Here is a 21,744-nt window from a genome sequence, read left to right as displayed (position 1 = left end):
TGAACATTGAGTCAAATGATATTTTGAGGGTCGCAGATGCCCTGAAAGCACGGCTTGTGTCTAGAGTTCCAGGTGGGTTCCAAAACTGTAAGTGTCAGAGTTCCAAATTCCAGGGTGTGTGCGTGTGTGTGGGTTGGTGTGTGTGTGTGTGAGGGGAAGAGACAGAGGGAGAGAAGGAATTGGGAATACTGCTGCGGAGATTTGGGGGAGTCTGCAGAAGTAGGCCTACCACACCACAGACTGCAGTAGGATCTGTCCAGTGGTCACCAGAGTATCATGGAATACTCATCGTCTCTCTAGATCTTGTTGGGGAACCTCGTCATCAATTGGAAAGATCAACTGAAAAAGATCTATTAATCCAACAAAAGAACCAAGTCAAGTTTGGTGGGCGAACCGTTCAGACGAACACTCTGGGCGGGCGGACAGCTCCTGGGCGAGCGGACAGCGCCTAAACACTGGGTGAATGGGATAAAGGGTGAACGGACTGGTTACCCTTTTTACCGAACTGCAACTCAAGGGTGTGCAGTTGGCATTTCCTGAATGGCAAAGATGCTGGGCCAAAGTGGGCCATCACGGTTTGCATGGAACGATGGGAAGACCGCAGGCCACTGTCTGAAAGGCACGTTTAAGCCTTTTGCGTAGGCAATATCCTACTGGCTGGATTGACATGGGGTTTGCTGTCCCCTACGTGAATCCAATTATTTTGACCCCTGCTTCTTGCAACACCATTAGGCAAAAAATTATAAATAAATCACCTTCTCACGTTTCCCTCCTAATTGCCATGGAATTTGCTGTGCAACCCATGCTCCCCAGAGGATTGCCTTTACTGAATGGTTACCCTGTAGCCTTTTCTCTAGCGCCACCCTTAGGCCATATTCACTTATGCACAAGATATCCATTTAGAAATTAACAGCAATGGGCACTCAAGTGCTTTTTGCTCACGCTCTCACACACACACACACACACACACACACACACACACACACACACACACACACACACACACACACACACACACACACACACACACACAGTCACACACACACACACACACACACACACACACACACACACACACACACACACACACACACACACACACACACACATATACAATAACATTTGTTGTGGATGGACATGCAGAGATGCTGCATGATCCAGGGCCCAAGACACAAAAGAGTAGTCTAGGTTGGCTACTGAACAATGAACAATGCATTCCAGAGCAGAACAATATTATTGCCTGTTGCATGACCACAACAGGCCTTTATTTATTATGTAGGCCTACTTTTTGTAAGATTTAAGATTTGTGCATTTAATTTATTTTAACTTGATGTATTTTTAAAAATATATATTATTATAGGCAAATTATTGTATTAGGCTATTATGTTTTTATTGTTATCATTTTATTTATTTACATAATATGAGGTGTACCACCTGCTATAATTATTTGACTGTAGGCCTATTATGGTAAAGAATATTTGGTATGGAATTGTGGATTATTTCCCCCCCGGGCCCCACCTCAAACTAATCAGGCAAGGAAGTAAGGGAGGGAGGAAGGAAGGAAGGAAGGAAGGAAGGAAGGAGGTAGCGAGCAAGGACGAAGCGGAGTAGGGGAACTCTTGTCAGTATTCGAATGAGACCCTTGCTTTGTTACAGAGCCTATGCGCGTAGGGGAGGGGATTTGGTGGTGGTAGTTTAGTTTGACTGCTAAACGCTAGCTACTTTCGGCGTCGGAATATCCTATGTTGTCGATGTATAGCTGTCTAAATAACGTAACTCGCAAACATTCGTCTTGACCGGAGAGTTGTGGGGCTTTTCGTCGGCAGAGAGGGATGTCAAAGCGGCTGCGAAACAGGGAGGTCTGCGCTGATTGCAGCGCCCTGGGTATGATATGATATGATGTCAAACAAGCTACATTAGCTACGTGGCTAACGCTCGTCTTCCAACTAATAATCCAACTGATCAGCAGCGGATAGCAAGCTGCATTGCTAAATAATATACAAGGCTACACATAATAAATGAGCTTATTTGTTGAAATATGCTTACATTTGTGTTGCACAATGTCAGATCCAGCTGCTACATCTTTTCAGTGCTTCAGTATCAATGAGTTTGATTCTTCTATACCTTTTAAATGACTTTCTCATCGTTAGGATATGTGAATCTAACATTATAAAGTAATTAAGACATAAGTTAGCTAATAGCACATCATTGTTTTCATTTTGTAGGTCATATTTTCTGGTGAAACAGAACCACTATCTTGCATACAGTATCAATTATGTATGAATGTGATATTGGAAGAATGTGTGTTGGACTTGGAGAGATATGAGTTAATATTTGTTTTATCTGAAAGCTATAATGATGTTTGGCATACCACGATGATGGCACACACAGTTGCAGTTGATGTTGATATAACAAGTATTGATTGAGGTGTTCTCCTGCTTCAATCAGAACCCCGCTGGGCCTCTGTGAACAGGGGCGTGTTGATCTGTGATGAGTGCTGCAGCATCCATCGAGGTCTGGGGAGACACAGCTCTCAAGTCCGACATCTGACTCATACACCATGGCCTCCCTCCCAATTACAGGTTAGAGGAGTCATACATGCACAGACAGACAATACAGTAGATACTAAATCAACTGATGTAATGTAGTCACTGGCTGGGGGGAGGTTGTTTAGTCACTGGCATGCATGCATGCATAAGAAGATCGTTTTAATCAGCTGACACAGACTACCCACAGTCCACTACTACCATAGCCGCTGCCGCAAGCAACTCTTTAGATCCTATTTTGAATAGCTGGAATCTAGAGTTGCAATAACAACCCTTGAGAGCCCATACATCCAAAAGGAAAAGTCAGTTCCATTGTGATAAACATTTAACTCACAATCCGGCTGTACAGGACACTTGGATTATCCTCTTTGTATCTGCCAAGTTTTTTGTTTCATTAAAATCCACCATAGACATGTAATGACTTATGAGCTTCTTTCTGTCAATTTCTGTGTAGATGCCACTTGGAGAACCATTGTTTTAGACCATAGCAATTGATTTTCTTCAGGATTATTGATATTGTTATTGTTATTATTTTTCATTTCTGGGTGTAGATGGTCCAGACATTATACGGCAATGGAGCCAACTCCATATGGGAGCATAGCCTTCTGGATCCGTCTTCTATGATGAGTGGGAAACGCAAGGCTAACCCACAGGATAGGGTGCAGTGAGTGTGTTTTTTTAATATAAAGTGTCCGTTGTGTACATATGAACCTGTCCAATTTCCATGGTATTAATTTGCAACATTGTTTCCAGTCCCAACAAGACTGAATTCATCAAGGCCAAATATCAGATGTTGGCGTTTGTTCATCGTATGCCATGCCGTGAAGATGATAATGTCACTACAAAGGACCTCAGCAAAGTAAGACAATGTTTCTCACCTTTAAAACATTTCACTTATTGGGTCAAAAGAAGCCAAAAATCTATAGAAAAAACGCTATTATTTGTAGCTTCCTTCCTGTGAACATGGCCAAATGTGTTTGTTGGAATTGGATGAGTTGGCCAAGTCGGATGCACTGTGGAGGTTTCCAGCCCCTAGTCTCCACAGTGGTGGGCAGAACGTTACTGCTGCGCTTGAACAGAAGCTCTACACGTCATTTGCTTGACAACTACAGCCTCTGTGTAATTATTGTTGCTGAGGTGCTGACCATGGTGCAGAAGAGCAATGTGCAATATTCGTGGGTAAACATTCTGAGAAAATAGGAGATGTAACAGTTATTAATAATGCGTAGCAAAGTTGTGAGCTTGCAGATTTCCTATTCACAGGCAAAGAGGTTTGATGTAGAGGGAAAACAGGAGTGCACCTAGTATAAGAGCGTGGGGGACCCCAGACAATTTTGTATATAGGGTTTAATGGTCAAAATCAAGTAATTGAAATTCCCCTCTGCTCATTTTCCTGACAGCAACTCCATTCGAGTGTTCGGACTGGAAACCTGGAGACTTGCCTAAGACTCTTGTCCCTGGGAGCACATGCCAACTTTTTCCATCCTGTAAGTTAGATGAACAAAAAAGGAGCTGTCAAAATGCCAGAATTTATTTGGCTCTGATTAATATATTATCCTGATATGTAATTCTGATATGTATTTCTTATGGGTTTCTTCCCCAGGAGAAAGGAAACACACCATTGCACATAGCAGCAAAAGCCGGTCAAATGTTCCAAGCTGAACTTTTGTCAGTGTATGGAGCTGACCCTGGCGCGCTGGACACTAGTGGGAAGACCCCCATCGATTATGCAAGGTAAAATAGTTCCCATGCCATTGGTTGAATTGAATTGAATTGAATTGGTTCATCCCACTGGACAGAAAGTCTGCATTTCACTTGTAATCAGCATTCTAAAAGTTTCTTGCAGTAAATCATAATTTTATGTCCTTTATTTCTAAATGCGTATTTGGCTAACGGCTGTGTTTGTTTTTCTTAAACTGCAATATTGTTTGCATGTTAACCTCCATAATTGATTCAGGGACACAGTTCATGAATAAGGAACGTTTATTCACAATTTTCACAGACAAGCTGGACATCATGAGCTTGCAGACAGGCTAGTGGAGATCCAGTATGAGCTCACTGACCGGCTAACATTTTACCTTTGTGGGAGACGGCCAGGTAAGCAGCGCTATTAAAGTGGGAACCATTTTGTCATGGTGGTTTGCAGTCCTCTCTTATTGGCTGTTTGTTTTCTAGATCATAGAAATGGACAACACTTTATTATTCCACAAATGGCAGACAGGTAAGTGCTGTGCCTTAATAATAGTAGGAATACCTCTGCAACGTGGTTTAGTCATGCTCTGTATACAGTATGTATGATATTGTCGAATCATTACAATGTAATTACAAATTAATATGTTTCCTATGCTGCATTGATGGATAAGAAATGAGTAAGTTTGTTTTGTCTCATTATCATACTACTTGGTATTTACTGTATGTTGAAATGGGTTGTACCAAGACGTATAATATCATTCTGTTCTGTAGCAGCTTGGATTTGTCTGAATTTGCAAAAGCTGCGAAGAAGAAACTCCAATCGGTAAGAAAGATTTGCACTGCCAAAATATGGGTCTGTCTGTGTTTAAATGATTTCAGAATTAAACTAGTGTTTCTCTCCTTTCCTTGTATTTTCTTCTAGCTAAGTAACCATCAGTTTGAAGAACTCGCCATGGATGTTTATGATGAAGTTGACCGAAGAGAAACTGATGCAGGTGAACATTCAAGAACTTATGTTTACATATAACCAATTTAACCATGTCTATGATCTATTGTAGGGATTAAAATGTGTAAATGTAGACAAAAATAAATACATGAATGTAAATATTGAATCCTGTCATATCTAATTTGCTGCTGTTTCAGTGTGGTTGGCTACTCAGAACCACAGCACCCTGGTAACGGACACAACAGTGGTGCCTTTTCTGCCTGTCAACCCTGAGTACTCTTCTACCAGGAATCAGGCAAGTCACTACACCCGGCTGGTCTCCTTGGTCTCCATTGATTTGTTCTGTAAATGAATGAGTTGGGGTCAATACATGCTCCTTCTGACGCCTTTCCAAACGAGTTAGGAACAGTCAGGAGTCAGGATATCTGGGGATATAGTAGCTCTGGTCCATCGCGTCTCCTCCCGGAGACGCTCTGACAGACCCGTCGGGAAACGCCTGGACTCGAGATAACATATAATTTTGGAGATGTCTGAGTGTCTGTCTGTCTGTCTCAGCGTTTCTCCTCGGTGGCTGGAGCAATTGATCTGAAATCGCATCACCATCAGCATATGAACACACCTGACATAACTATGAAGCCCGTTTGTCACTTTCACAAATCGTATGCTGTATAATAGCATTTTTATGGTGTATCTATATCTATTTAGTCTACAGTACCTTTTGTGACCACACATGTTAAGGGAGGGGCGCTGTTGTTCAGGCCATGCACAATCACACACAAACCCACACACACACACACACGGGGGGGGGGGGGGGAGTGTGTGTGTGTGGGGGGGGGGGGGGGGAGTGTGTGTGTGGGGGGGGGGGGGGGGGGAGTGTGTGTGTGCAGGCGGGCAGGCGGGTTCTGGCCCTGTTACATATGTTGTCCAAAATCATGCAGATCGGTACACAGTATCTCTGTAGCCGTTAAATGGAACGGGTATTTACATTGATGCTCCTACATATTAGCATGCAAGCACCAGTTAAAGTTACTTTCCATCCCTCATATATTGTGTGCACAGTGCACATCCCATAATCCACACACTGCACATCATTTCGGAGCTCATATCTTTGAACGGGTAAGGGCTAGTCAGTCAAAATAAACAAAACCGTTTCACTACTCACCAAACCAAAGGTCGTTTTGCGCTGTTGAAAGTCTATTCTCCGCGGTGGTGAACCCCTCAGCACCCCACCTACTCGGTAAAATACATTATTTTTGGCATGAAATAAAGTGCATCCAACTCGACCGCCGCTTATTTCCGGGTTGTGAACCATTGTATCTGCGGTGGCCGCTAGGTGGCCTGAGGGGTGTGCGTTTTATTTCATGACAAAAATAATGTATTTTACAGAGTAGGTGGGGTGCTGAGAGGTTTACCACCGCGGAGAATAGACTTTCAACAACGCAAAACTACCTTTGGTTTGGTGAGTAGTGAAGTAGTTTAGTTTATTTTGACTGATGTTGAGCGCTCGGAGGGGCCGACAATCTCGAGTCCAGGCGTTTCCCGACGGGTCTGTCAGAGCGTCTCCGGGAGGAGACGCGATGGACCAGAGCTAGGGATATAGGAACATCAGAAAAGTTCTGAATGACATAAAAATGTTATCACCTTCCTCTCTGAAAAAAGTTTGAGCGTCAAAAAGAACATGTAGTGTTTAGTTGGCAAAGAAAGGCTGTCATTTTAAATAAAGCACATTTAAAAACAACTTTCATTGTACCAAAGTGCTATACAGGCATTTCATCATCATAGCAGTACAATAAAACAACAACTAAATGCATAACAATAAAAGCAATAACAACAATTACAACAAAATAACTAAAAACAATACGATAAAAAAACAGATAAAATGTGTCAGGGGGATTCAAATGCTTGTGAGTAAACAGGGTTTTGAGCCTGGATTTAAAAGTATCAATGGAGGGGGCAGATCTGACATGAAATGGAATGCTGTTCCATAGTATGGGAGCAGCGACGGAGAAGGCGCGGTCACCTCTGCGCCTCAAGTTTGATGTTGGGACCTCTAATAAGCCTATTTTAAAGGGATAGTTCACCCAAAAAATAACTTATTTCTATCGATTACTTACCCCATGGAGACTTGAATTAAATACTTTTGTTTATATCGCATTCCTAAGCCAATGATTTGACCAACAGGCACTGTTTTGTTTCCTATGGAGACACAAAGAGTCTCCTCGAAATATTGGCTTGGGAATGCGACAGAAACAAAAAAAGTAACGATGAATTAAATTCTCCACTGCGTGAGTAATTGATAGAAAAGGTAATTTTGGGAGTGAACTATATACAGGGTTCCCACGGTCATGAAATTCATGGAAATATTTTGAAATTAGAAAACTATTTTTCCAGTACTGGAAAGGTTTTGGAATTTATTAAGGGTCCTGGAAAAAATAGCTATGCATTGTCTTTGGTTATTGATTTTGTTAATACCTCTGAAATGACAAATTAAAAATGGGCCAAATTGTCAAATATTAGAGGCAGAAATTGTGAAAATAGCCGCTCTACATGCTTGTAGAGCATGTAGATCTGCTATTTTCACAATAGTACCGTGTTATACAAAATTCCTCAACTCTTAGTGCTCGTCAGGGTGCCGAGTCCCCAGTTAAAACATGATTATTTCGGGCGTCAAGGCCTGAAAAGGTTGAGAACCACTGGCATACACTACTTGACTGTCTTTGGGCATTGCGCATAGGAGTAAGCGACTCGTTATTGAGCTGAATTATTGTTATATAGTCCTGGGAACCGGGTTAAATATTCTGGAAAAGTTTTGGAAATTAATTGGTAAAGATGTGTGGGAACCCTGTATATAAAATGATTAGCAAATCCACTTGTAGTTCAAAGTTGCCTAGTATGTTTCTATTTAACCACATATTTAACCTGTCCTGCCTGTATATGTGTGTATTTATTTCTCAGGGCCGTCAAAAACTGGCAAGATTCAATGCTCATGAGTTTGCCACACTTGTCATTGATATTCTTACTGATGCCAAACGTCGGCAGTGGGGTAATTCCTGTGAGAATCCCAAAGGTACAATATTATACGTTTTATTCAAAGTTGTGTTTGTCATTTTAAGTTACATCATTATTTTTAAATCATACAAATACCCTATTCATGAACAAATGGTTCAGGTAAAAAATAAGACACTAATCATCAAATTCATCAAAATACATCACTATCATAATGTTTGGAAATATAGCTTCTTGGACATTTTAATCAGTTGAACTTAGCTTTGCCATTTGAATTAGACGACTGTTTGTAGCCAGCAGAGCTTGTGTGATTCTCTGATTTGTCCTCTTTCTACAGAGGATGTCGAACTCATCCTGAAGGGAATCGGCAGTTGCCATGGCAGTGACAGCCTGGACAACGAAGACCAGCCAGATTATGACAGTGTGGCATCAGATGAAGACCTAGAGAGGGAGGCCACTTCTGGGGACAATTGCAACGATGGGAGAGCCAAGGCAAGTATTGGTTGTTATTATCAGGGTTCCCACGGTCATGAAAGTCCTGGAAATATTTTGAAATTAGAAAAATATTTTTCCAGTACTGGAAAGGTCCTGGAAAAAATAGCTATGCATTGTCTTTGGTTATTGATTTTGTTAATACCTCTGAAATGACAAATTAAACATTGGCCAAATTGTCAAATATTAGAGGCAGAAATTGTGAAAATAGCAGATCTACATGCTCACAACGCCTCGCAACGCGAGAACTGGGTCCCCAGTTCAAATATGATTATTTTGGGGGTCACAGCCTGAAAAGGTTGAGAACCACTGGCATGCACTACCTGTCTTTAGGCATTGCGCATAGGAGTAAGCGACTCGTTATTGAGCTGAATTATTGTAGTCCTGGAAATCGGGTTAAATATTCTGGAAAAGTTTTGGAAATTAATTGGTAAAGATGTGTGGGAACCCTATTATGATAAAATCTTATGATAGATCGCATGATCTTATAATAGAAAACATTCCAAACATTTATATTCTTTCCTGTTGCAGAGCTCCGAGTCTTCTGACCTCTCTGATGGGCCCATCACAGTGCAGGAATTCATGGAAGTGAAGACTGCCCTCACTGCCTCGGAAGCCAAAATACAACAGCTTCTTAAAGTCAACTGTCACCTGAGTGAAGAGCTGCGAATGATGCAGAGCAAGGTTGGCTTCTGTTCACCTGAGTATTTGGAATGACTCATTCACGTCGTCAAGTGTAACCTAATAAGGAATTGCGAGGCAGAACCAGACATGTGATGTGTGTGCATATTAGGGATGTTAATCGACGCATTATTTGCGAATCGACGCGTTGTGGCCGAAAATCGACGCGTCGATCGACTTTTTTCACTTTTTTTCCCGCTAAGCAGCAGCTGAGAGGAGAGCAGCACAACGTCGCATTACTTTAAACAACACAACGTATGCTGCACCCATCAGAACTTGCATCAAAGCCCTAATAATAATGATAATACATAATTGCTCTTCCTTGTTAGCATGGAGTCTGTTCTCTAGAGACTAGAAGCGGAGTGACAATAAGTCCATGGAACGTGCGGGAGCGCTGACCGCTCGCTCTCATATATCCCCGGTGTGTCGCATTAACGTTAATGACGAGTAGTGTGGTTTGTGATCATCGCACACAACGGCGACGCTGCCATTAACAAGCGAGCTTTCGTGTCAAGCATGCATGCAGAGGCAGGAGGTAAACAAAACGCATCCAGTCCATAGAGTCGCACTGCTATGACGCGCGCATCATCCCGGTCCAGCAGTGTTTCTCAACCAGTAGTCCGCGGACCTGACTAGCGCCGCATGCATGCACAACAGTCTCCGACACAGACACACACACCCGGTCCTCTCACATTTGGAAAACATTAACGCTTATAACCTTTTTGAACAACGATTAAAACAGTCATTTTTGGGGGAAAAACTTTAGAAAAATAAAAAAATATATATATATTTTTCGATTTTTCGACTCGTACTTTTTGAGTCGCGGTGAGCATGAGTCGATCGACGCGTTTTTTCACATCCCTAGTGCATATCAACACATTTAAGGTACTGCGTATTGTAGGGTACTGAGAACTGGTGCCAATTTGGTGACCTTGACAAATTGCATTGCTATTGGTATTTGACAGTCGGTTCTTTCCCACTTACCAAAGTATATTTGAAGACCCATTTTAAGAACTTTCTATTTCTTAAGAAAACAACGGCATTCATAATCAATTAACTAGCAGACAGTCCCATCTCGCTCTGTCCTTCCGTTCCCTGTTCATTCACAGTACACACATTGTAGCCGCCTACTTAAATTCCATAAGGTCGACACAGCAGATCATCAGTTTCCGTATGGTTAAGTTTTCTGCATCTTCCTCTGTGACTAGTATAATTATTCTCTGACTTTGGTTGTAGCTTCTAATTGTATGCTATGTTGGTAGCTACAAGTTAGTTTAGAAATGATTTAGAAATGATAAATTCACATAAACCCTGCCATATACTGTGTATATATCTGCGACCGAAGGTTGCAGTTCACTATGAGAAACGTCACAGCTTGTCCGTGTCCGTGTAGACGGGTACACATTTTTACGGTCTATGGGTTTGCCGCTCTGACATCATGCTCAAGATGATCAAGGGGAACCACTCTACATAACCCTAACCCTGTGTTCCTCCATTGTTCCCATTAGTCCCACGCTGGTGAATGCTAACCTGGTGAATGCTACTATGCCTAAACCTAACCCTAACCTCAGTAAAACTATGCCTAAACCTAACCCTAATCCTAACCGGCTAACCCTAACCTCAGTAAAACTATGCCTAAACCTAACCCTAATCCTAATCTCAGTAAAACTATGCCTAAACCTAACCCTAACCTCAGTAAAACTATGCCTAAACCTAACCCTAATCCTAACCCTAACCTCAGTCTTATTCCTAGTTCCCCGAAGGAGGCACCGCTTGCTCCACGAAAAACGAGTGCTCCTGGTCTAGAAAAAAACTGAATCTCAAAAAAACTGTGACACATATATCTGATGGCTAGCTGACTGTCTGGATTTTCTTTAAGGTTTATCACTATCATGTGCAGAAACACTGGAGAGCAAAATACAGTCCCATGTTTTTGTAAATGGGGACGGAACCTGTTCTACAACCTATTCTGCAGACTCGAGATTGTGCTTGAGTGGCTGTTGATTTTATCAGTATATTGTTTACATTTTGTCTTGGAAAGGAACGAGCATTACATTATCATTAGAACAATGGCAGAGACTTGTGCTTCAATAACGGACCAATGCTATAATTAGAAAAGGAAGTGCAGCTGCAGTGATAGAGCACATAGCTCTGCAAGAGTCTAGGCCAGGAGGTTTCAAAGCCTGAGCCTTTCCTATGACATTATTATTAGGCTACTATCGACAGTCTCACTTTGCTAATTATATGTAAAGATGTAAATATGTTTAGTTTTGTAATCAACACAAATGATGATGCCAAAAAGTAATACAACTACTAAAATGCAGGAAGCTACAGTTCAGCATTAATGACAGTCTAAAAATGTGTATTATTATTATTATTATTATAAAGAGATGACAGATATGGTTACAGGTTAATAAGCATGAGAGGAAGTAGGAGAGCTGTAATGAATAGAAACCAAAAGTACGAATTGCTCGTCCTTTTCATTCTTTGTATGTTAGCCATTATCCCAACTGGCTGTCCCTGTGCCTCGCCTGCAATGCTCTTGCACCTCACACTTGCCGTACACTCTTATGGCCGTTGTCTGGCCAAAACTTTTGTAAAGAGATCATTCCCTATTGAGAGTTGATGTGAATTTCTTATTGTTCCCTTCAGCTAAACTGCCTGCAGACTGAAAACTCAACACTGCGATGGCAAACCCCCAGTGGTCTACAGCACTCACAGGAGCCCTCTATTAGACCCCCAGTCCGTGGAGGCCGGCCCATGTCCATGTATGAGACAGGTTCTGGTATGAGGCAGTACCCCCACAGAGGCGAAACACGTCGCCATGAGGATGGACTCATTTTACAATCCCTCCCAAGCAATGTGAGTACAGTATACAGCTCCCCATGGCTTTTCTGTCATCACAATCGGAACGGTACCTCCACAGGTTTTTGTTCGTTTATTCATTCATTTATTCATTCATTCATTCATTCCCCCAGTAGAGTATGTTGTAACTTGGTTTGACCCCTTTCTAGATTGGGAGGGGTCCTTTGGGTACGGCATCCTCCTCCCTCCCTACCTTCCCCTCTTCCCTGTCCTGGTCGTGGGATGAGAGATCTCGAAGGGTTAAGTACTGAAACTCCCCTCAGCTGCCCTAGGGGAGCCCCAGGGGATTGGGATATACTGCCCCTTTGCTTGGCCCATATTCTCTCCACTCTTTACCTCTTGTCTCTTAACTGTGCCTTCACTGCCTCTCAGCATAGCCTGCATGCCTGCATGCACTACTGTGCATCTGCTGCAGTTCACTGATCTGAACTCCTTCCTGCTGCCCAGCAACAGTTAACCCAAACACCAGTTTTTAGGCTCACGTAAACATATCAGAACTGCTATGTGTATTAGTTCCCAAACCTGTCCAAAAGAAAGAAACGAGAAAAACTGATATCCAACGAAGAGAAAATAACGTAAATAATGGTATGAAGATCAGTCACGGCCTTGGGTCACAATTTGACATTGGCATTCTTTCAGATCTACTAACGGCATCCACTGCTGTGCATACTGCATTAGGCAACAAGGATCCAGCTACTGGTTTCACATTTCTTCCCCAACTACTCGGAAACCAATTGACGTCTGAGAATATCAACTTTGCTTTTGTTGTTTGTTTTTTCTTTTGTCAGAAATGCATGATTCTGGTTCAATTTGCATCATAATTAACTATCATTAAGTAATTGCTGCTCATACTTAAAATGATTTGTAAACTTTGTCAATGTGTAATTGAAGATAATCAACTGTTCTCATTTCTGTTTTACTTTGTGTGTGTGTCTGTGTCGCACTATTATAGGGCTGCAGTCTAGAAGGACAGAGTAGCATGCTGGAGAATGATTATGACAATACGCCCAATCACTCAGAACTGGAGGACACTGGGTAAGAATTTCTCAAGTATAAATAACTCCTGTTTCCATGCATGTGACAAGCCATAATGAACAAGACTAAGGGCCTTGTTTAGAAGATCTCGGGTGCATGGTACAAGCGCCTCGGGGGCACGTCAAACTCCAGTCTTGCTTTTTAGATGGTGCATAATCTGAGTGCAGAGTAAGGTGCGAGGCGCAAAGGGGTCTCTGAATTAATCATGGGTGTGTTTCGGGCATAACAAATTAACTCATATGCTGCCAAAAACGAGGAACCCGAGAATTTCGCGATGTACCACCCTGCCACGCCCGAGGAACCCGAGATTTTTTGAAAAAGAAAAAAAAAAAAAAAAAAAAAAAACATTTTTTCAAAAATCTTTTTTTTTTCAAAAAACATTTTTTGACCCCAAAACATTTAGTAGGCATGATAGCGATCGCGAAATTGCATGTTTAACCCCCATAGCAACCCCATCTTTCAAACATGGCAGCCATCTTTGTTTACATGGCTGCTATCTCATGAATGCCTGAACGGATTTCCATTCGGATTTTTTTGTTTGAAAGCTGTGAGCAATGTGGACACACGTGGTGCATTATCTAGGCATGGGTGTGCATGATCCGTGCACTATGAATTACATGGAGGTCTATGGATACAGTTTGGCATTATGAGAGTACGAAGGTTTTGTTAAATGGCAGCAGATGAGTTAAATCAATCAGTGTCATCATCTCCCGTTGCCTTTAAGAGCCAGGTGCGCCTGCACCATAGTACATTGGTTTGCTATTTAAATGATGGATTCAGCAAGTTGTAGTAGAAGCTATTTTTCTGCTTAGGAAATGGGTCTGCTTGTGCAATGTGCACGTGTCCGAAGGGGGAGGATCTGACTTACAGTATACTGAGTTTGCAAGAATAGCATATTTGGGGGTCTCTAGAGGAAATGGGGCCACCAAAATCAGTAGGGTTCATTAATTGTATGGTGAGCATGAAGTTACAAATTCCATGGCCAGTTTTCCAGATATTTTCTTTGGGATCAAAATGTTGGATGGACAAACCAATATTGCTATTGTTAAAGCCCTGCTGCTAGCAGAGCTAAAAAATATTTTAAAATTGCAGTATTGACTTCTAGTGCTGGACACCAAGCCAAAGATAGTGTGTAGTCTACTCACCTTTTTGAAAATCTATTTTTATTTTTGGCAAAGAGAAGTGAAACTTGGAGAGGTCTGAATGACGTTATTTCCACCTAGGGGGAGGTATCTGAATGACGTTATTTCCACCTAGGGGGAGGTATTTCGTTGACACTGATGCAAGAATGCTTGCCCGGGGTGGGACAATGTTGGTTCTCTGTAAAGTATCTTGAGACAACTTGTGATTTAGCACTTTAATTAATTGGAATTGAACTGAAGAGAGAATGAATGTCTAATTCGGTCCCATCCTCTTTTACAATACACTTTAAGACATAATAAGACAGAATAAAGCCATAATAACAAATAATGTGTTGGTAATTAGAGCTAATATATTTTATTAGACAGAAACAAAGAAAGAATAGTAGAATGAGCAAATACATTCTCTGGCACCGTCACCTGCCGCGGAACTGCAGCGGCAGACACTGCCCCACGACCGCTAGTTCGACCAGCAGTCGCACTGCATCGCCGGCGATAGGACCAGCAGTCCCGCCAGTAGGACCGGCGGCCGCCGCACGGACTGGCAGGTCCCGTAGCGGTAAACTGCCCGTCCGTGCGGTGGTGGCTGCCGCGGCAGTTACCAGCGATGCCGGTGCCAGATAATGTATTCGCTTTCTGCTATTCTGTCTCATGTATATGTATTTGTAATATAACAGTGAATATTAAGCATAAGCTGTCAATACATTTTAAGAAAAAACAATAGAAGTCAATGTTTTCAATTGCCCAATAAGTCACTGTACAAGTGTACATATAGTGCTTGGTGGTTCACCTTCTCATGCAACATGACCAGTATTCATCATAGTGCAATATTCACCTAAAACGGTCATTATACATTTTTTTTTCATCTTTGTCATACAGTCCGAGCTCAGCCTCAGAGACGTTGGAGCCAGAGGAAGAGGCAGAGGCGGATGCCACCCTGCCAGGTACTGAGGACGTCATCTGTAAGACGGAACAGATTACCAAGAACATACAAGAGCTTCTGAGAGCTGCCCAGGAGAACAAACATGACAGGTATCCTAGAACCCGTGATTCTCAACCTTTTTAATTTAAAGGACCCCCAGTTTGATATGCATTGGACCACGGACCCAATGATTGAGAACCAGTATCCTTTAAAACTTGAATCTATTTAAGCGGCGTCTTAGCCAGCCTTTTTCCCTAGATTTCCTGCTCTCCTCTGTTACCATTAGGAAATGAATTCACCCTTTGTTTCCACTTTGCCTCTATACCCCCCCCCCCCCCCCCCCCCACCACCATCTTGCTCTTAACTCCCTCATCTTAACCATTTCCTAGCTCATGGTGTTGGGTTGTTCTGGTCAGGGCTGTTTTTCTGGCCTCCCCCTGTGCTGTGAGAGGGCTGGACAGCATATTGTTCTCTAGCCTCAAGTGCCCAGCTCTGACAGAGCTGCTGACCGGCAGAGCTGTCTTTCTGTTCTACTGCCCCACACTGACAGAAGGGCAAATGGGTTTCCCTGCTCCTCCCTAGCTCCTACTAGCCGTGTGTGTGTGTGTGTGTGTGTGTGTGTGTGTGTGTGTGTGTGTGTGTGTGTGTGTGTGTGTGTGTGTGTGTGTGTGTGTGTGTGTGTGTGTGTGTGTGTGTGTGTGTGTGTGTGTGTGTGTGTGTGTGTGTGTGTGTGCGTGCGTGCGTGCATTGGGGGTGGGATTTTATTAAATGCAGCTGGCAGGAAACAAAGAGCACATGATGATACATATCCTTATGAGGAGTCAGAAACGCACAAATACGTTACACCATTCAGTGCCACTGCTGTCTATTGGACAGATTGAAGTGATTTGTTTATTTCTGTGTGCTGCTGAACAATTTCTCAAAACGATTGCATTTAGGGATGGTGTATCTAGTGTTCGTGCCTAACTTCTAAATGAGAAATATTCCTGGGCAGGTCTGCCTTGTCTTATTTTTCTAAAACTTAAAGGAAAAGTCATTAGCCCTTTTTACAGGTCGTTCTGTGTATAAGAGAGATGGAATGCAGGGTCATATTTGCACCATATACAACAAGTCACCATCCTTTTGGCCAAGTGTAGTCTTAATGTCCTTTGGATTCAAATGGTTTTTAGCATAAAGCCTTCAGACCTCCCCCTTGCTACTAATCCAGCGTGGTATTTGTTCTGCTTCTGCACATAAGTGCTGAATCTCACTCCATACTGGTTATCTCACAGCTACTTTGTGGCTTACTGTTACTTCTGCTTTATTTTACTTTACTATTTTTATCTGTCATTTGTACTGGAGTGGTGTCAACAGAACATGGTAACCCCAAAATAAAAAGATATGGAGATATCCTAGATCCCCCTGTGCACAAAAGATGAGCATGTGCACAGGGCTAGTCAGAATAATGGGATATTTTATGGAGTATAGTTTGGATATTGTGTGTGTGTGTGTGTGTGTGTGTGTGTGTGTGTGTGTGTGTGTGTGTACAAACATACACACTGCAAGAAAACAGTCAATGGCTGCAGTCAAACAAAACAGTTGCTACTACACAAATGTTTATGATCCGAGAAAATTAGTCGCAATATTTTTAGTTTTTTAATTTATTTTGCTATTAATCTTTATGCTTAATTTGCTTAAAATAGTAGATCTACTAGCTCACATTGCGACCTTGTAGATCGTCTATTTTTGGCAGGTGACACCTTTTCTATGACAAAGTATAAACTTGGCTTTACAATTCCTCTCCGCAGCTTTCTGCCATGCTCAGAACGGATTCATGTGGCTGTGAAGGAGATGGCCATCCTGTTTCCTAAGGTAAGCTGACTCCCACCGGCAGCAGGGAACCCCTCCCCTGTGTGCTCAAGGGATTCAGCATTTGTTTTGTAAACAGCCAAAGGGGGGGATCCAAAATAACTTGTGTGAATGGTAAAAGCCTCATTAGCGACTGGATTCTCCAGTTGTGTGTTTACACACAAGCACACACATGCTATACAGTGTTTCTATACTCATTATATGATGACAGGGTAAAGATGTGACATTGTGTCAAATAAATAGTAAATGGTGCATTTATCTTGCACCATTCTCCAAAGTGCTTTAAAATGTCCATCACATTCACACTCATGGTGGAGGAAACCATGCAAGAAAAGTGCCAACCTGCTGATGAGCAGTTAGGGCAGGGTTCCCCCAATTAGTTTTCCCCAAGGGCCGAATTATGTCTAGGGTACCAAGCCGAGGGCCACAACATTGCAGGGGGCAATGGCGGCGTTCCTGCTACTCCAGCGACAGTTCAGATATCGTCGTTGTCGGGTCCAAAACCGTTCGTTTTGAATTTATACATTTTTAAATTATTTAAACTAGTGAAAACAGCCGAACTACAAGCACACAACGCTTCGCGGTGCAACCGCGAGGCGTTGTGTGCTTGTAGATCTGCTGTTTTCACTACTTTTGTGCGATTTGCGAAAGAACGTGCACATTTGGAGGTACGAGATTTCCAGCCGACAACGACGATACACTAGTGTTGTTGCTGCTCTTATACCACCATTATTACTGGGGTTGGTGTGGGCCAGACAGTAGGCCCCCGCGGGCCGCCTATTGGGGAACCCTGAGTTAGGGGTTCAGCGTCTTGCTCAAGGACACTTGGACACACAGCCAGGAGGAGCTGTAGGAGCGGTAACTTTCTTATTCCATCCAAGCCATCTGCTCTCCTGAGCCACTTCCACCCCACCAATAATCCATTGTATTGAGGAATATAGCAGTTGGGTCTAGGGACACTCTGGGTCCATTGACAGGGATTCAAAAGGACCCTTACAGGCCTCTCTGGAACTGTACAAGTTGAACCAAAAAGACCCATCATGGGTCCATTTGGTTCAATTGTTACGCTCTGAGTTATGGGATAAGTTACTATGAAAAGCTCCACCGGCTGTCTGTCTGTCTGTCTGTCTGTCTGTCTGTCTGTCTGTCTGTCTGTCTGTCTGTCTGTCTGTCTGTCTGTCTGTCTGTCTGTCTGTCTGTCTGACTGTCTGTCTGTCTGTCTGTCCGTCCATCACGTCACACTTTTGCCCCTACTCCATGCCAAACTTTGCACACACACACTCCTTGGATGGCAAATCACAACCTCCAGCCCTGATTTCTCACATGCCTTTATCACTTCTAGCGCCACCATCAGGCCGATTTTTGCTAAACACATTTTTGGACACTGCTCCTACATATTTCGCCCTAAAATGACACAAAGCGGACACAGTATCTCTAAAGTCATGTCATCAACATGGATCTGTCCATTTCCCATATTCCCTCCTGATTGGCTACGATTGCCTTCTAAAGTTTGTGTATGCGACGTGACGGTCTCTTATCTCCCGACTAGGGAGTCTTAGTGGTGAGTAATGGGATGACCTTGAAATTAAAACGTTCTTTGACAACCACTGTTCTAGAGGTATAGATGCTGAGGAAGTTAACAATGGTTTAGTCCAGTGTTTCTCAAAGTGGATTCCAGGGACTCCTTCCAGGGTTCCTTAACACAATTAGTGCCTCTTAATCTGAAGGTTGCTTGGTGCCTCGGTGCCACGCAGTTTCCTCCATAGGCCGCCGCTATTATTTTGAAGGGCTGGAAGGGGGTTGTTTTTGTTTTTTTGGATTATCACTTGACGGCAACGATTACGTCATCTAGTCACATGACAGTGTGGGACAAGAAGAGGAAAGATGGCTGCGCCCTGCCTTGTGCCTTGTTTACATTTAGATCTGCTGCAAAATGTCTCAAAATGGCTATTTTGTTTAAATGACGTTTCTTTATGGGCCTCTCCATTGACTTAACATTGAGGAGCTTCACTTCGCGTGCACGCCCAACGTTGTAAACAAATCGCCGACATTACCGATGCGAGCGGGACCGGAGCGACATTAAGTAAGTAATAATATCTTTACTGTATATACAGTAAGATTCACAGTCCTCACCGTCAACGGCGCCATGGTATTAACCCTTTCAATGACGGTGAGCGCCGTCTACAGCAGCAGAACAGTTAAGGGCGTCTAAATTGACCCATACAAGTCTGTAACTCTGACAGCGTACAAATGGAACCAAATGGACCCTAACGGGTCCATTTGGTTCCATTCGTACACTGTCAGAGTTAAGGGGAGACCTTGAAATTTGAACGTTTGAGAAACACTGGTTTAGTCTGTCAAACCCTTATAGTGACTACTTTCCATCTCTTACAGAGGCCATGCTCAGACATGGTGCGAGGGTCTCTTTGCCTGCTCACTTCAAGTGCCAGCCGGCTCCATGATGAGTGCCAGAAGGCCACACCTCACTGCCCCTGTCCCTCTGACATGCAGCTGGTCACGCAGCAGGTCATCCAGTGTGCCTATGACATTGCCAAAGCTGCCAAGCAACTCGTCACAGTAACAACCAAAGAAAACAACAACTGATTTAATTCCAAAGACATAACATTATTTCCGATGCTCAATATTCAATGTGCCATTCATATTGCTACTTTTAATTTTTTATCAGTGTTATCATTTGTGTTTTATTGAATTATGTAACCACAGACTCGAGGGGTGGGTGGATGGGAGTGTGTGTGTGTGTGTGTCTGCGTACTGTATGTGTGTGTGCGTGTGTGTGCGTGTGCAGGGGTCTTATAGAAACAAATACAGTGCACAAAGGCACATCAATCCAAAGCTTTATTTATTATTTTGTTATCATGATAATGGAGAAGGAAGTTTTGTCTTTGAAGGCGAATGAGAGAATATCTTACTGTCTATTGCCGCAGAGAAAAGACAAGAGGGTTACATTCACATGAGAATTTCCAAAGTGCTATGTTTTACATACTGCATATAACAGTAATGTCAATGTGGTGAAACCTCTTTAAACCTGCATTAAACCTTCACTTTGTAGTGCTTTGGTGTGCAACGTTAGTGTCTTTTCATTTAGACATTTTTAAACACAATGCAGAATCTATTGTTATCTTGATCTCATGTATTTGTGTACGCCTCTTGAGAGTGAAACTTAGTAAGCAGTTTCTCCTATAAAGTCAGCGTTGGTATACTAAACACCGTGTAAACATGGCCAGTGGGGCATCACTTAAGCTGGATTTATACTCATCGCATGAAGACGTCACTTGCTAAAACTGTTTCTTTTCGCCAAGCGACAACATGCTATGGTGTATAAATTAGGTTTTAAATGTGTTCCAATGACTTTTCTCTTAGCTCTTTGTGTAGCTGGTGCAGGTAAAATGTTGAAGCCATAATGTTGGGTGTGTATTCAGCTTCCATAGCTTGTTTAATATAACTTCCCCCCCTTTATATATATATATATATACTGTATAATTGAATCATATGGAAAGGCTTTCTGGCCAATTTTAATTCCGTTGTGAATTTTATATGTATGCAAATGTAAAAATTTAATTTGTGTATCCGAATAATCCCAATACTATTCTATTTATAAACTCATACCTCTAACAAAATGTCAACATTTATTTTTCATAAAACATGTTAACACTTGTATAGGCTTGTTTGTTGGGAACATCTCTGCTGGCAATTAGTTGTAGACTATTGGGCAACCTTGTGTGATAATGATGACGTTTAGTTTGGTGTGGTGCTCACTCACCCCTGTTTACTCTTGTGCTGCTAGTGGTCATCAGTTATGTGAAGCTAATTTCCAAGCAACAATCAAGTAAATACAGGCGACCCTGGGAGAAGGGGTACTTTACTTGTGGAAGTCGGGGTTATCGGATGTGTTGTTATATGTCATGATGAGCCAGACAAAACCCTGGGATTTTCCCCCGTAAGCTATATTGCCAGTGCCACTGTGGTTGAAAACAATCCTTGCCTTTTAGGAAATAAAGTGTAATTCATAACCCAGCTGTGTCGTGGTTAATTATTTTCATTTGTGTAAAGTATTACTAAAAAGTACAATTTGTTATGTGTACTTTACTGGAGAGGCATTTATTAGACTTTTACTCCACTACAATTATTTGAAAACTTTAGTTACTAGTTACTCTGTAGATTTTCACGATTACCATTACAGCACTTCTTTTCAGCATACATTTTGAAAATAGCTGATCTACAAGCACACAATGCGTCGCATCGTGACTCATTGTGAGCTTGTAGATCTATTATCAAATATTTGTATAGCCTACATTTGAAAACTTGTGAAATGGGACAACTTTTGTAGGCTACTTTAAGTACATTTTGTTCCCAATACTTTTGTACTCTTACTCAAGTAGGCCTACATTTTGAATTCCCCACTTTTAGGCTACTTGTAAGGGTGCCCACACACCAAAATACCTAGAGTGGAATCCGCCAATGCATTTCAATGAGAATGGAGCATTCTGCCGAAAACGCTCCATTCTCATTGAAATGCATTGGCTGATTCCACTCTAGGTATTTTGGTGTGAG

The 21,744-nt window shown here is 42.3% G+C and overlaps 1 protein-coding gene across 3 annotated transcripts; it reads left to right on the top strand.

The window, feature by feature from the left end:
• Positions 1–1,693: 1,693 nt before the first annotated feature.
• On the top strand, positions 1,694–21,176 carry LOC308299471 (ARF GTPase-activating protein GIT2-like). 3 transcript variants are annotated; one of them, XM_080743250.1, is made up of 20 exons: positions 1,694–1,884; positions 2,449–2,582; positions 3,098–3,210; positions 3,300–3,405; positions 3,947–4,033; positions 4,150–4,280; positions 4,549–4,643; positions 4,722–4,767; positions 5,013–5,061; positions 5,161–5,233; positions 5,382–5,479; positions 8,140–8,251; positions 8,528–8,682; positions 9,214–9,366; positions 12,016–12,225; positions 12,378–12,467; positions 13,181–13,263; positions 15,282–15,434; positions 17,112–17,175; positions 19,567–21,176. In XM_080743250.1, exons 1-20 carry the CDS (start codon positions 1,833–1,835, stop codon positions 19,774–19,776), a joined length of 2,214 nt encoding a protein of 737 aa, XP_080599376.1. In that variant the 5' UTR covers positions 1,694–1,832; the 3' UTR covers positions 19,777–21,176. The 3 variants fall into 3 exon arrangements, with proteins under 3 accessions (XP_080599376.1, XP_080599375.1, XP_080599377.1); XM_080743249.1 differs by having other exon boundaries at positions 5,010–5,061; XM_080743251.1 differs by lacking the exon at positions 12,378–12,467 and having other exon boundaries at positions 5,010–5,061.
• The last annotated feature ends 568 nt before the right edge of the window (positions 21,177–21,744 follow it).

The sequence above is a fragment of the Nannobrachium achirus genome, assembly GCF_963921795.1.
Source record: "Nannobrachium achirus genome assembly, chromosome: 15".
Taxonomy (NCBI): domain Eukaryota; kingdom Metazoa; phylum Chordata; class Actinopteri; order Myctophiformes; family Myctophidae; genus Nannobrachium; species Nannobrachium achirus.
Note: the sequence above shows the minus strand (reverse complement) of the source record. Positions and strands in the feature narration are given on the sequence as shown.